General features: G+C 33.2%; 1 protein-coding gene across 5 annotated transcripts; it reads left to right on the top strand.

Annotated features, from left to right (window-relative positions):
• Positions 1-5,296: 5,296 nt before the first annotated feature.
• LOC120172043 (serine/threonine-protein kinase BLUS1-like) lies at positions 5,297-12,958 on the top strand. Of its 5 annotated transcripts, XM_039179617.1 has the most exons (22): positions 5,300-5,531; positions 6,243-6,306; positions 6,454-6,665; positions 6,796-7,050; positions 7,561-7,685; positions 7,809-7,853; positions 7,937-8,018; positions 8,124-8,192; positions 8,278-8,448; positions 8,536-8,601; positions 8,853-8,921; positions 9,034-9,174; positions 9,293-9,366; positions 9,723-9,971; positions 10,293-10,378; positions 10,477-10,547; positions 11,223-11,348; positions 11,430-11,472; positions 11,595-11,641; positions 11,963-12,024; positions 12,100-12,151; positions 12,903-12,958. In XM_039179617.1, the coding sequence occupies exons 3-22, from the start codon at positions 6,498-6,500 to the stop codon at positions 12,945-12,947; spliced, it is 2,046 nt and encodes a 681-aa protein (XP_039035548.1). In that variant the 5' UTR covers positions 5,300-5,531; positions 6,243-6,306; positions 6,454-6,497; the 3' UTR covers positions 12,948-12,958. The 5 variants fall into 5 exon arrangements, 4 of the variants coding, with proteins under 4 accessions (XP_039035550.1, XP_039035548.1, XP_039035547.1 ...); XR_005520932.1 differs by lacking the exon at positions 12,903-12,958 and adding an exon at positions 11,748-11,851 and having other exon boundaries at positions 5,299-5,531; positions 6,243-6,665; XM_039179616.1 differs by having other exon boundaries at positions 6,243-6,665.
• The last annotated feature ends 2,119 nt before the right edge of the window (positions 12,959-15,077 follow it).

Here is a 15,077-nt window from a genome sequence, read left to right on the forward strand (position 1 = left end):
GTGACATGTGCCACTCTCTTATAGGTGTTTCTTTAATGGAACTATTGTATGGGATGGGACTCGAACTTGGGAAAAGGGTTGTGGAGTGGCATATCTTTTGCCTTACTCGGTTAACTAATGAAACAAATCTTAATTAATAGATACTTAAATTTGAATTTGCTGGGAAAAAAATTAAAACACGTGTTTATAATCTAACTTTCCCCTATACATGATTATTCTCAAACTCCTCCCAAAATCTCATTTTCCTTCTACCCAATTTTTCCCAAAATATTAGGTTTATAAACCCTAATATATCAAATTGTTTTCCCTTTGAATTCCATCTCCATTAAATTTGAATCAAGCAGGAATTTCGAATCAATTACACATTTCTCATTCATAGAAAGGTGAATTTAATTTTTCAAACTAACTCATTGAATATTTTGCTTATTTAGGATAAATGTTGATTTTTGAATGGATTTGCTTAAATGTTTGGGTTTGTGCATTTTTTCCGAATTCTTTGTTATATTTTGTTAGATATATATGGGTTTTGTAAACGGGTTGTTCATAACCCTACAATTTTATGCGAATTTATGTTTTGTTTGGGTTTTTTGTTAGGTTATATGTTGGGGTTTAGGGTTTAAGAAGTAGATGGGGATGTTGCAAGTGATATTGAAAGTGATACTAGTACGATAGAAAATGACACTGAGATGTATATAGAAGGTGTAGGTGGGAATGACACTGATTACTATGACAATGAAGACCACGAGAATCTGTTTAGTTTAGATGATGAACATGAAGAAGGTACTAGGAGAAGAGGAATAAATCCTACTTACAACCCACATGCATAAAGTTTTCAATTTTGTTTGGGGATGTTGTTTATAGATGGCAAACAATTCAAAGATGACATCCGTAAATATTCAAGATGCAATAGAAAAGAGTTTAGAGCTATACATTGTGAAATTAATAGGATTAGTTTCAAATGCATTGCATCTAAAAATTGTCCATGGAGAATCTATGTGAGTACAAATAAGATGGCAAGTAGTCTACAAGTGAAGACTTTCATAAATGAACACAATTGCCTTGTTAGTTTTACTAACATGATGGATACTACTAAGATTATTGCATAACATTTTGAGGATACTATTAAAGATCACCGAAAAATGAAGCTTAAAGAGATAAAAAAAGGTGCAATTTGAGATGCATGTAAATGTTAAGCTAAGTAAATGTCAAATGGCAAAGAATTTGGTCACATCAAAGTTAGCTGGAAATTGCAAGGAAGAATTTTCTCAGTTGTGGGATTACGCAAACAAGTTAAAGGGAAAAAAAATCTTGGGAGTACAATAAAGATGAAGTAAATAGGGTGTTAGATAATTCTCCACCTCATTTTAAAAGATTTTATGTATGTTTTTATGCTATGAATAGAGGTTGGAAAAAAGGGTGTAGGCATATCATCGGTCTAGATGGTTGTTTCCTTAAGGACACATTCAAAGGTATATTTTTGTCTGTTGTTGGAAGATATGGAAATGATCAAATATACTCTACTACATGGGCTGTTGTGGAGGGTGAAAAATAGATTCTTGCTTGTTTTCTAAGTCTAGTCACAACAAACGTAGGATTGGATGATGAATTTGGCTACACCATCATTAGTGACCAACACAAGGTAAAAACTTATTTACATTTAATATACATGCTGCTGATTTTTTTTTTGTATCACAATAATTTGTGCTAAACGTTTTTGACAAAGTATAGAGGTTGCTATAAATGATATCCTACCATAAGTAGAAGATAGAAATTGTGATCGACACGTGTTTGCGAATTGGTCTGGAAGGAAGAGAACAAAAGCATATCAATTTGCCTTTTGACAAATTGTTAAGTCCATGACCGAGAAGAAATGTGTGGAGAACAAAGTTACACTATTGATGCTGAAAGTGCTAGTGAAAAAAGAGAAAATGTGGACCAAGGCTTTTCAAAAACTGCATTCTATGTCGGATATAGTCTACAATAATTTGTGTGAGACTTTTAACTTGAGCATTGTTGAGTCAAGGTAAAAGATCATTATTACAATGCTTAAGGAGATTAGAGTGAAGATTATGACAAGAATAGTTGAGAAGATGGGATTTTTAAGTACATGAAAGTACAACTATGGGCACTAATCAATAAAATATTTGACAACATGAAGAATGACAACATTGAATGGAGAATGATTTGAAATAAAGAAAATGGATGTGAGGTTAAGAAAGGAAGGGAACAATACATTGTGAACTTGAATAAAAGAATGTGTACCTATAGAAGGTGGTAACTATGTAGGATTTTTTATCCTCATGCTTGTTGTGCAATATAGAAAACTGGTGGGGACCCAGATGAGTATTTTCATCCTTGTTATCACAAGGACACAGTAAATCATATAAATATGTTTTGCAACCTATTAATAGGCCTCAAGATTGGAAGAAATCTGGAATTGACCCTATTCTTCCACCGGCTGATAGAGATATACCTGGAAAACCTAAGAAAAGTAGAAGGAAGTCAAAAGATGAACAAAAAAAAGTCAAGCATGGACATCTTAGTAGGACTTGTAGAAATTTTGGTGTACAATGTCATGATAAAAAATTATGTACTCAGCTTAAAACTATAAACCATGTAAACTTCATCTATGTGTTTGATTTTGAGTTAAAATATTTCGATTTTTATGTTCCATTTATATGTTTCGATATTTGATACAGGAGAGCAATAAAGATGGTAATTATTTGAGAAGATCAACAAGTACAATGATATCAAACTCTACACATGTATCAAGGAAAGAAAAGAAAAAAAGAAGGTCAATATTGTTCTTGATAGATCAACAAGAAATAGAAGATACCAAAGGATAGACCTCTACAGTAATTTGAGGACTGGGGAGCAGACTTTCTATGTAAGAATAAATCTCTACACAATTTTTTGGCATGAATAATTTATGAATGTTTTAATATTGTTATTTTCTAACAGTCTGGAACAAGTGCACCAAAGAAGAGAAAAAGAGTTGAAGAACCTATGGGCACTCGAGAATCAGTTACACCAAAAAAGAATAAGAACCTATTAATTGTGGATTGTAGTATTTCTTTTTTACTGTGTTGTTGCTTTTTATGCCTAAACCCCAATATTTGACTAACTTGATATGGGATACTTTTTTAGTTAAAGATAGTTTTTGAGTAGCATGGTAAGAAAAGGATAAAAATATTGTCAATCATTTTGTGCACGAAACAAGTTATTTATGGATGAACTTATACTATCAATCATTTTGGATATGACAAACACTGTCAATTATTTTGTGCATAAAACATATTATTTATGGATGAACTTATTAAGTATGTACAATTCTCATATCAGATAATGTAGACAAATAACTAAACTTAATAATTCATTCTAAATAAGTAATTGTCAAACACTTAATCTTTCACATAAACACTTAATAACAAAATTTGAACACTAAATAATAGACATATATAAACACATTTCAACCTATTAATTATGCCTAAGTACTAAACTGCTATTACAAGTACTATTATCACAAAGATATATATGACACACACCATAGAGCAAATGAACATTATCTTATAAAAATCTTTTTGTTTCTTCAATGCTTTAGATTTTCCTTTCAAGCTTTTAATTTTTCGTTTTAATTCATTATCATTGACTTCGCTTTGCACACTTTCATTATCTTTCACTTCGCTTTGCACACTTTCACTCTCTTCCAATGACATACTGTTGATTTGACCAGTAGAAGTACCTCCACAACTTCTAATTTATCTTCTAAGTCTTGTATTCTCATTCGTTAAATTTCGATCACTATCACGTAATTGTCATAGTAAATGATTTGTTCGTTCATGCATGTTGTTATCATACCATTCAAAATACCTACAACCATGCTACAATAAGAGTAAAAACAAATTTTATTATCAATTGGCATATACATTTCTTATTAGAAGTCAACTAACATGATAAAGTATCAAAATTTCTTACCGGAAAATATGAGCAACCATAATACCTTATTATGGGGTTTAAATCACTCTATGAAGTTTCTCTAAGAGCCAATTTATTGTAATAAAACTTTTTGTGTTATCCACCATACACGAAATCTCGTCGAGAAGAACTAAAGATGACTAGAGAATCGAACCTGTCCATTAGAGATTTTCTACCAACCTAAAAACATACAAACAATATTATTTATTAAAATAAATCAATTTTCTTATCCTACATACATCAAAATGTGGATTTCAACAGGCTATCAACAATGTTCCTTATTAGAAACCTAAATAAAAACAAAAAAATACTTTAACAGAATAACCTTAACGAATTCATTTCGAACTAAGCTATACAATAATGTTCAAGGGTTATGGAGAACCCATTCATAAAATCTATAAAACTCATCCGAAACTCGCACAAATCCAAACATTGTAGAAAACTTATTTGAAAGCTCATTCGAAAATTAGGAAAGCAATGGGGAAGATTCGATTCAAAAAAAATAAATTCACCTTCGAAATAAATGATATTGTGGGAATAATTGATTGGAAAATAAGAAAACTCACATTCGTAATCGATTGGAAGTTGCTGCTTCAATGAATTTGAAGAAATTGAGAGGGAAAATGAAACCTTAAACCTTAATATTTTGAGAATTAACGGGTATGGAGAAATGAGATTATGAAAAGATTTTCCTTTTAATAGTTACATTCTACACATGTCATCATCTGATTGGTTGCAAATCATTAAATATTAATAATAATATTTTTTTTATAAAATTTCTTATGTGACATTGTCATGTCATCGTGTACTATGAGTTGGACAAGCCACATCAACATTCCTGTCTACGTGTACGTGTTTGGTCAGCATCAGACGTTGATCGTTATTTAACTAATAATTTTCATCCACCAAAGATGTTTTTTGACACAAAATTAAACGTTGAATGATCAAATATATCAATAAAACAAAAATAATATATTTGATAACACTGTTAAACATTAAGATTATTTTGTTGCATTATGAATTTTAAATATTAACATAAGCCAATCATCTACGCTGGAAGAGAATTATTGAAGCCATTTGTATTGCGGGGATAAGAGAATTCACTCCCTCTCATTTGTCTCCTCATAAATTGACCCGATAAAATTACGACCTGCCCAATAACGATATTTTCACCTACTGAAACAAAAATCTCATCAAAATCTCAAATCACTCGGGTCGGGCCCACTTCAGTTTGCATCGAACTTGACCTTCGTCTTTCTTACTAAAATATATATAGCTCTTTTAATCTGTTTCTCTTATTTTACTCCCATTTTCTTTAAAAAAAAAATAAAAATTTATTAGAATTTATAATATTTGTCGACCAATAATTATCATCGCCAAATCGTCATCTTTAGAGTCGTCTTTGAAGAAGAAGTGGAGAAAGAGAAAGAAGAAGATAATTGAAGGGAGTCTTAAATCGACTTGAGGTTGTGGGGATTGGGATTCGATTTGTTTAATGCAAATTTTGTATTAGTGTTTTCTGATTCAGCTCTGATATGAATCTGCTGAAACCCTAGGTTTGTATCAAACCTGTGAAATAAGTTTATCTTACTTGTATATGTATATATATTTATGAAATTTTAGTTAGTTGTTTTAGATTGATGAACTTTGATTGTGTTTTTACTATTAGATTAGTTGTTCTGTAGTGGAAATGTGGAAGCTTTGCAGAGGTTTTTTTTTAATGCGATGTTATTTTATGGTTGATAGTTAGAATTTGCTGTAATAGCTACAATGATAGTTAGAATTTGCTGTGATAGCTACAATTTAGGCTATTTTTAAATTGTTGTTTAAAATCTGAAAAGAGGAACTAGTTGTTTGTAGTGATTCATAAAATTAATTTTTGTAACGATTGGTGTTAAATTTCCATGTTTTTTATTGGAACTTATTCTTCTATAGCATCTAATAGTTCTGGTTTCTCTAGAAATGTATTTTTTGCTTATTTGTTTTAATTCTTTGAGGGGAAAAAGGGGTTCTGTTTGTAAAGAAAATTAATTCAATTCTTTATTGGGATTTGTACAGGTTAAAACTACCCTACTACCAACTACCTTCCATGCATTGTGATTATTGTTTAGATTTTGACTGCATCTACTAGTTTCGTGCCATACAAAATTTGCTAGTCTTTAGGTTTCAATTTGCCATCTGGGGAAAGTCACTTTTCTCATAGGCTTTTCTAACTAGCCTCTGCTCATTCTTAGTTCACTGACAGAGTACTTGGTGTGATATGCAAGGTCTTCTCTGATATTAACTGGGGTTTGGGTTTAAATTGTTTCTACATACATGAAAACGGACTTGGTAAGCCTATACCTTGATGAAGTCAGTGAACTTGTATACTGCTGCATGTTAAAGAAAAAATATGCTACCTGATTGGAAGAAGCTTCACAATAGATTGACAGTTGAATCTTCAGTTGAATGTGTGCTTTTGTTAATTGGAACATATAGGAGTAAAGAGGGAGGCTGGTAATGATATGCTGTGAAAAGAAGTCATGGAGCATCCCCTAGAGAAACGATTTCCAGTCAATGCGAATGATTATAAGTTATATGAAGAAGTTGGAGAAGGTGTCAGCGCCACTGTGTACAGGGCTTTATGCGTTCCAATTAATGAGATTGTTGCAATCAAGGTTCTTGATTTGGAAAGGTGCAATAATGACCTGGTAAGTACGGTATTTCATAATCTATTGCTTGGGGATTTTATTTACTTATGCATTTCTCTTGCAAGTCCCTGCAACTCTATGGCATAAAGAGTTAACATCAACATAAGATTTCTGCTCTTGAATTATGCAGGATGGCATTCGAAGAGAGGTCCAGACCATGAGTTTGATTGATCACCCAAATTTATTACGGGCACATTGTTCATTTGCTAGCGGTCACAACCTTTGGGTTGTGATGCCATACATGGCTGGGGGATCCTGCCTGCATATAATGAAATCTTCTTATCCTGAAGGTTTTGAAGAGCCTTTCATTGCTACTTTGTTGCGTGAAGTTCTTAAAGCTCTTGTTTATCTTCATGCTCATGGAGACATTCACAGAGATGTGAAGGTTTCTAATTGCCCCTTTTTATTTTTATGTCACGTGTTTTTCTTGTTTACTTATGCAAATATTTTGTTTTCTGACACCAAGCCATTTAGGTTTGGACTGTCTTCAGTAAAGACACAGCTTAAGCTATATTTTTTCAACTATCAAGATGAATAACTTGTGGTTCTTATAATGTAATTGAGAATGTATGAGAACTGCAGGAAAACTTGCATCTTTATTCTGTAGTGAAACCTTATGCTACTGTTAGCATACTATTGAACCCCTTAGGCCCTTTTAGATGGGTGGTGAGGTTAGCCCCAATGAGATTGTATCATGTAGCATTGAGGTTAAAATCAATGGTAGTCTATTAGTTCCGTATTACTTCTTGTTGTTTGGTTGACAAGTAGGATGCCAATTATGCTACATGTATCAATAGCTTAGTGCCTGTTATTTTGTCCTTGTTCGATTTCTTCCTACTCAGGCCCAGGAATTTTCTCATTTATTCTTATCTACATTTATAACTTCTATTTGCAGGCTGGGAATATCCTAATTGATTCTAATGGTACTGTCAAGTTGGCAGACTTTGGAGTATCAGCATGCATGTTTGATACTGGAGACAGACAGCGTTCCAGAAATACTTTTGTTGGAACTCCTTGCTGGTATTTGTTTTCCTTTGGCCCTGCAACCGTCTGAGCTTTTACTTATATATGTATTTTTATTGTTGAAATTCAATTTTCAAGAGTTAATGATGACCACAATGTGTCTCCTTGTTTATATATCAGGATGGCTCCAGAAGTTATGCAGCAATTGCATGGTTATGACTTCAAGTGAGTTGATTACCTCTCTGATTGTACCTTTTCATTTGTTATACCCTTTAAATCACTCTGTTTCCTCTTCTTCTTGTTTACAGAGCAGACATCTGGTCTTTTGGAATAACAGCTCTCGAACTGGCTAATGGCCATGCTCCATTTTCCAAGTATCCACCAATGAAAGTAAATATCGTGGTTGCTTGATAGTTATATCTGTTGATTATTGTATGTATTATGTTACCCTTTTTTAGTTCTTAGTATGGTTGTTTAATCCCATTTCTTCTGCAGGTTTTGTTGATGACCTTGCAAAACGCTCCTCCTGGTCTAGACTATGAAAGGGACAAGAAGTTCTCAAAGGTTTGTGCTCTTCAATTGTGTCTTACGGACTGATATCACTTGTAGTATCTGTTATTAACATTGTGAGAGCTTTATAATTCTCTAGTCTTTCAAGGAGTTGGTAGCTGCTTGCTTGGTGAAGGACCCAAAGAAACGTCCAACTTCAGAGAAGCTTCTGAAGCACCATTTTTTTAAGCATGCACGCTCATATGATTATCTAGATCGTGCCATTCTTGATGGACTTCCTCCATTAGGTGAACGTTTTAGGGTGCTAAAGGTCTCTTACTTGCCCATTTTGTTTAACTTATGACATCAGTAGATGAGGAACTAATTTGGAACCCTGATCTGGTCCTCTATGTTTCAGACAAAAGAAGCTGATCTTCTTGTACAGAATAAAGCTCTCTATGAGGACAAGGAGCAATTATCACAGGTCAATAATGGAGCTTTTCACATTCCTCAACAAGAGCTGATAGTGCTAGCTTCTTTCCTTCATGTCTTACTAGTATTTTTGTTTTTTTATACTGAGTGGCCTTTTGCTGTCATTCAACATTCATCTCAGTACTTAAAGATTAAAAGAAATTATTGTAGCTAGCTTTACTTTGACTAATGAATGCCCATGGTATATAAAAACTACCTGATTACATGGTACCATATAGAATAAGAATTCTTTTCACCTTGCAGCAAGAGTATATAAAAGGGATCAGTGCTTGGAATTTCAACCTAGAGGACTTAAAAAGTCAGGCTGCACTTGTAAGTAGTTTCAGTTCCCCATGCAAGTTTTTGTTATTATTTTTCTGAATGTAGTCCTAGAACTGCTCTATAATCATAATCTCATCGTAATTACTTACTGTTTTACCTGCAGATTCAAGATTATGATGATGCGCCAAATGCAGAAGATCAAGAGGGGAGCAGAAAACAAAGGGAACAGCATGATGTCGTTGGATTATCAGTTGAGAAGATGTCTTCTGAAACTACTAATTCCAATGCTGCAAGAAGCCAGGAGGTACCAGTTATAACCCTAAAATGCTTTCTATATAATTAAGTTGTCAGCCTTTCCATTGTTACTTGATGCTTTGGTTAAGCTTGTACTTCAGATTTACATCCCCTTTTACTTGTTTCAGGTTGGGCTTAATGATCTTCATAATTTGGAGAGTTCACTTGCTTCATTTCCTATTAAGCCACTTCAGGCACTCAAGTATGGCATTTTTATTTCCTATCAAAAAAAAAAAAAGTATGGCATTTTTATGCTTGCATGACATTACTATTCAAACAATTAATTATTATAACATAATTAAGATGACATTTTTATTAGCATTTGTCTCATTCAAAGGACCTCCAAGTCGTAATTGTCTCAAATAGAAAGTAGTGTCTTGTGACAAGTGTCATTTAATTTTAAAATTATCTGCTTTTTTCCATATCCTTCTCATATAGTTTAAGAACATGTGTTATCTATTAGACAAAAAACTATTTTTTTTCCTGAAAAAGGGAAGGTTCCAGTGTAATTGTTTTTGGGTAATTAGTTCCTTTTTTGCAACTTTTTAATTGGTGCAGAGGCTGTTTTGACATTGGTGAAGGTGAGGGTGCAAATGGTCCAAATTGGAAAGATGTTATGCCATTGGAAAGTGATACAAAGTCATCAAGACCCATGGACAAAGATGCTGGAAGACACGAGGGTGAGAATTCCGGACAAAGTGGCTCTTTCACACGTCAGGTTATTCCAGAGCTTAAAAAGTACTTGAGCGGTTCACTAATACCTGATAGTGCCTTTTCTCCTAACAAGGTTACTGGAGATGGGGACAGGTAAGCTTTCTTCTAATGAAGTTACCCTGAACCCTAAACTGTTATCACCAAACATACATTGCTTGAAATGACTTTTTATGAAATATAGGATGTTCTTTCCCCATTATCATGCTCTAGATATGATGAGTTTCTGGATTCTGTGGATTGCAAGTCTAGAGGAATCCTAGATGTATAATGTGGTACACTGGGACTTTTCTATTTGGTTATTGTTCCTATATTCTGCAGTTAAAAGGAACAATTGTCTGTCACCATTACCATTAATTTTACTGGCAAAGATTTGTATGCCAATTTATATTCAATTTTATCAACTTTGTTTTGCAGGGACTTCCCACAGCCTAAATTTCCATCTGAACGCAACTACAGTGGTCCATTGTACCGGCAGAGGAGAGAAGCAAATAACATATCTGGTATATCCTGGTTTTATTACCTTTCATTTCTGCTTAGAAGGGATGCTACTTATTTGTACGCAAATGAACTCTGTTTTGTTATCTTTACTTCTTATCAGAGGATGCTTCAGAAGGAGCAGTTGTTCAGCGGGGACGATTTAAGGTGACTTCAGCCGATCTCAGTCCCAAGGTACATTTTCTATGTATTGAAACTTTTACCTCTTTTATGTAAAGAAACTCTGCAGCAGATTGGTTACAATCTTCTACTATTATTATGCTAATAGCCAACAACATGCAAATTTGTACTAATAAACAGTCTGTACTTGAAATATATGGCACAGTTGGCAATTTACTCATATTTGGAGAGTCTATATCTCTCCGTGCCTGTTTTAATTTACCAAGTGAAACTTATCTGTCTTGATAATTATCTACATAACTGACCACCATTTATTAGGCATCATGTAACATACTGACATGCATCTAATGCTATCATCTGTTAATAAATCATACTTCCGCTAAATAGCTATGACTATATTCTAAATGATTCCTCTGCAGACGTTTGTTTCATATCTTTTTTTGTTTCTTTATGTATGGTTGGCTTGTGTTTTTTTTCATATCTTTATGTATGGTTGGCTTGTGTTGCTTATCCATTTTGTGTTCTTACCCTTGTGGATATGTGTAATCTTTTTAAATACAGTTTCTCATGTAAGGCTTCATTGCTTTTGGTCAAGTCTCTCTGATAATATCTGGTTTGCTACCTTTGAAAATTTTGTGGCTTATACCTTTGAACAAGAAGGATGAAACTTAGCAATTTATCATTTAGGCAATGGCTTTGTAACCATTGCCATTATTTTCTCTCATTCAGGGACCTACTAACTGCACGGTTAACCCGGCCACTGGAGGTTCAACCTGTTCAACATCTCCAAACCTTAGAGCAAGTGCAGTTCTCCCATCTCTACAAGGCATTTTGCAACATAACACCATGCAAAGGGTATGTTTTCTTACCTTTCATCTCATGTCATAGAGAGTGCCTATCTTATAAACAAGTTCCTTTGTCAATGATTGTTGACAGGAAGAAATCATTAGACTGATCAAGTATTTGGAGCAAAATTCTAGTAATGCCTCTACACTTTTTTTTTTTGGTGGTTTTGTTTTTTTTTGGGGGGGGAGGAGTGTGTGTTTCTGCTGCTTAATTGTGGAAGAAATTCAGATGTTAAATTCTAAATCTCTTATACAGGTAAGCTTGGGGACTTGTCAGAGGTAGGCACCAATGACCTTTTGCTGGTAATTAATCAACCCTAACTTCTCAGTAACCGTATGACCTTTCTTATGACATGGGTTCCGGGCTACGCCAATGCTGGATTTTTTTCATGCATATTCTCTCATAAAGGCAACCTTTTTTTTTGGTTTAAAAGAGGTCTTGGCCTAGGGATAGGAGAGGAGATTGTGGATTCTGGGATTTGAATCCGAGCGCTGCTAAATACCAGCACTTAAGTGTGATAGAATGAACTGACTGAGTTATGCTCGGGTTCTTGGATATGCATATCATTGTTAAAGATTTTATTTTTCTTAAGTAATAATCAAATTATCTAATTGTATTTCCAGATACCGCCTTCTTCTGCAAGGGAAAGAGAGCTGCAATCTCAGGTTCTTCAGCTGCAGCAGAGGTATGAAATGAAGCACACAGTATGGATTTTCTTTCTTCATGCACATGTTACTTAAAACTTAATTTCTTTTGTCAGTATCGGGAATCTGGTTGAGGAATTGCAGAGACAGAAAATGAAGAACATGCAGGTTTGTGTTTTTTCCTTGAAAGTGTCTGTTTTCGACGTGTCTTGCACATTAAGATATGGGTACGAGACTATGATGATATGATCTCCCAAATAGGAAAAATTTTGGCATACATGTTTCTAACACAGTTGTATTCGACATTCACCCTCGAGTTGGGTTATGTAGGTTTCATGTCCTGAAATTAATGAACTCGAAGGATTTTTCATGAATACCCAATCACTTTTGTTGTTTCAGTCTATGTTACTTGCACGCATGTATGTGTCAAACCCCAGTATCTCAATGTTTTCTAGCTTATCATACCTTCGTTTTCTCGTACTTATTTCCTAATATGTTCTGGATATAAGTGTTACATAATTACTACATAGAAAATGAGGGGTTTTGGTTCACATATTGATTACAATATATATATATGTTAGGATCCACTTACACCCAATCTAAAACTATTTTAGAACCCTATATATATTGGTTAGGATCCACTTACACCCAGTGTAAAATTATTTTAGAACCGTTGGATTGAGGGAGATTAGAGGCTGAGATTAGTTCCTTGTTTTTTTTCTAGTGAATATCTTCTTATTTTCTATTGTTAATCTCAGTCTTTGATTTCCCCTCATCCAACTATCCTAAAAAGGTGTAAAACTTTTTAGTTTTACACTATATAATTAGATCCCAGCCCTACATATATATATATATATATATATATATATATATATATATATCAGTGAGTGGAGATTGAGTTGATTTTCTTGTGTTGCAGTTAGAGAAACAATTAAATAAAGCATTGGCCAACAACAGAAAGTGAAGGGTATGAAACAAACAGACAAATTATAAAGCTTGGTGGTGGTGTTGATCGAACAGCCTCTGATTATATTTTGAGGTCAGTACTTTAGGGTTCATAAAGGTTCCTAAAAGGTGTTTGAGATGAGGTATAGGACTAAGGGTGCCTTGTTTCTTATTTATTGTATTATTTTTTAGTGTACCATATAGTTTAAATATATGGCCGTGTGTTTAAAAGCCCTGTGACGGGACACCCCAATTTTGTGATGCCATAATGCTCGAGTCAGTCATGTAATGTAACTTTGTTGTAATTTATTCACATCCACAGCCACAGCCACAGGATATTGTAATATAATTACAATCTCTTTCCGTTTCTCATGTTCTTCATTTGCTCTTCCGACGCGGAATAAAATTAATAATGTAAGTGGTTGATTTACTTTTGAACTGTAGATGACACGGTTGCATTCTCATAGATTGTACATATTGTCTAATTGTTATCGTCTTTGACGAGGATTTGGTGCGGCTTGGGAGGTTAAGAATGGCATATGACCTTTCGGCACGATCATTGGGTGAATGATGTTGGTTTGCTTAAGGGTATTTGTGTACCTTTGTCGAGTCGCAACGTAAACAATTCGGAAAATGGTAAACGACGCGAGTAATGAGGACTTTGATGGGAATGAAAACGAGATTATCGGTTTTATCAGTCTATAGTGTGTTATTCAAAGGAATAATGATAACCGGTTGCGATGGAAGAGGTGTTTATGTTGCTAGGCTCATGGTTGGTTAGGGATGACAATAGGATAAGTAGGGGTGTTCGTTAACGGCTGCATGACTGCATTTTTGGGTGCTCTGTTGACCCGTGTCTTGTCCCATTAAATCAGGCTACTTGTAAATAGGGGTGTGCAAAATCTTCTTATCCAGTGATTCGATTTGAAAATTTGAATATCCGGGTTTTTTTTTTTCGGATAATCGGATCAGATACTCATCGGATATCTAGATAATTGATCCAAAATTTTGGATATTTAATTTTTTTTGGATGAGATACAAATCTCTATTTCAGGTATTTGTAAATTTTCGATATCCAAATTTTCGGATTGGGTCGGTTATCCGAATTTGCCTACTTATAAGTTGGGTACCCTGTTTTGAGTCACAAGTGTTCGGTTATATTTATTTTGTTTTTTGATTATCTTATTTTTCAAAAGTTCACATGAAAAAAATATAAAATTTAAAAGTTTATAATATATAATCTATCCATAGAATTTAGAAATTTAAATTACATAATGCAAACATAACTTAAAAATCTAGAAAATAGAATTAAAAAAATACAATTAAATTTAGAATGTTATGAGATTAAAAGAAATAATTTGAAATAGCATGAAAAAAATAAAACTTAAGATTTTAGAATGTTAGGATAATTTTTTTTAAATTTTTTTAAAGAATTTAGAAGGTTAGAAAAAATAATTTAAAAAGTTTAAGAATTTAGAATATTCCGAAGTAATTTGAAATTTGAGGATAAAAAAAATTAATATTAAAAAAATATAGAACTAGGTATCTATTGACTTGACGAATTAGAAATTACAACTCATGGCCCGACTTGTGACTCATAAAAAATAGTGGGTTGAGTATCCAATTTGAAAATTCAAGTATTTTAATATATATATATATATATATATATGATTATTTTTATATGGATCAACGTGTTAACATCTGTATATTAAATTGGATAATTTTGAACATACCTTATGAAAAGAAATGGTAGTTTTTACTTTGATTTATTTAATATAACTGTAGTAGATAAATGTTCACATTATGAGCCTATAAAATGACACGATCAAGATTAAGATGATTGTAAGATTGCTCAAAAACTTGGTAATGTAAGGTATATTCTAGATTTGTGAATGAATTTGATTTCGATAGGTAATATGAATTTAAAAGGATACAAATACTCCAGCGAAGATAAAGCTATGAATGTGATAAAAGAGTAGAGAAATGATGTTAAGTTTTATGTTTTATAACGTTGAAAAATTTTAGATAACGCAATTGATGTTTCCTCTTCTGTGTCAAATAATATTGTTACTAGTAAAATGTATGGTCTAAATCAAACAAAAAAAAAAAAAGATTTCTCCATGAATAAGGCAATCGTGGGCACAACAAT

Source organism: Hibiscus syriacus, unplaced genomic scaffold, assembly GCF_006381635.1.
Source record: "Hibiscus syriacus cultivar Baekdansim isolate YM2019G1 unplaced genomic scaffold, ASM638163v2 tig00111841_pilon, whole genome shotgun sequence".
Classification (NCBI taxonomy): Eukaryota; Viridiplantae; Streptophyta; class Magnoliopsida; order Malvales; family Malvaceae; genus Hibiscus; species Hibiscus syriacus.

Excerpts from the sequence above, each read along its gene's own strand:
- LOC120172043 (XM_039179616.1), top strand. The coding sequence starts at position 6,498 with ATGGAGCATCCCCTAGAGAAACGATTTCCAGTCAATGCGAATGATTAT. Across the intron at positions 7,686-7,808 it reads TTTGTTGGAACTCCTTGCTG|GATGGCTCCAGAAGTTATGC; the intron begins GTATTTGTTTTC and ends TTTATATATCAG. Across the intron at positions 8,193-8,277 it reads GGGACAAGAAGTTCTCAAAG|TCTTTCAAGGAGTTGGTAGC; the intron begins GTTTGTGCTCTT and ends ATAATTCTCTAG.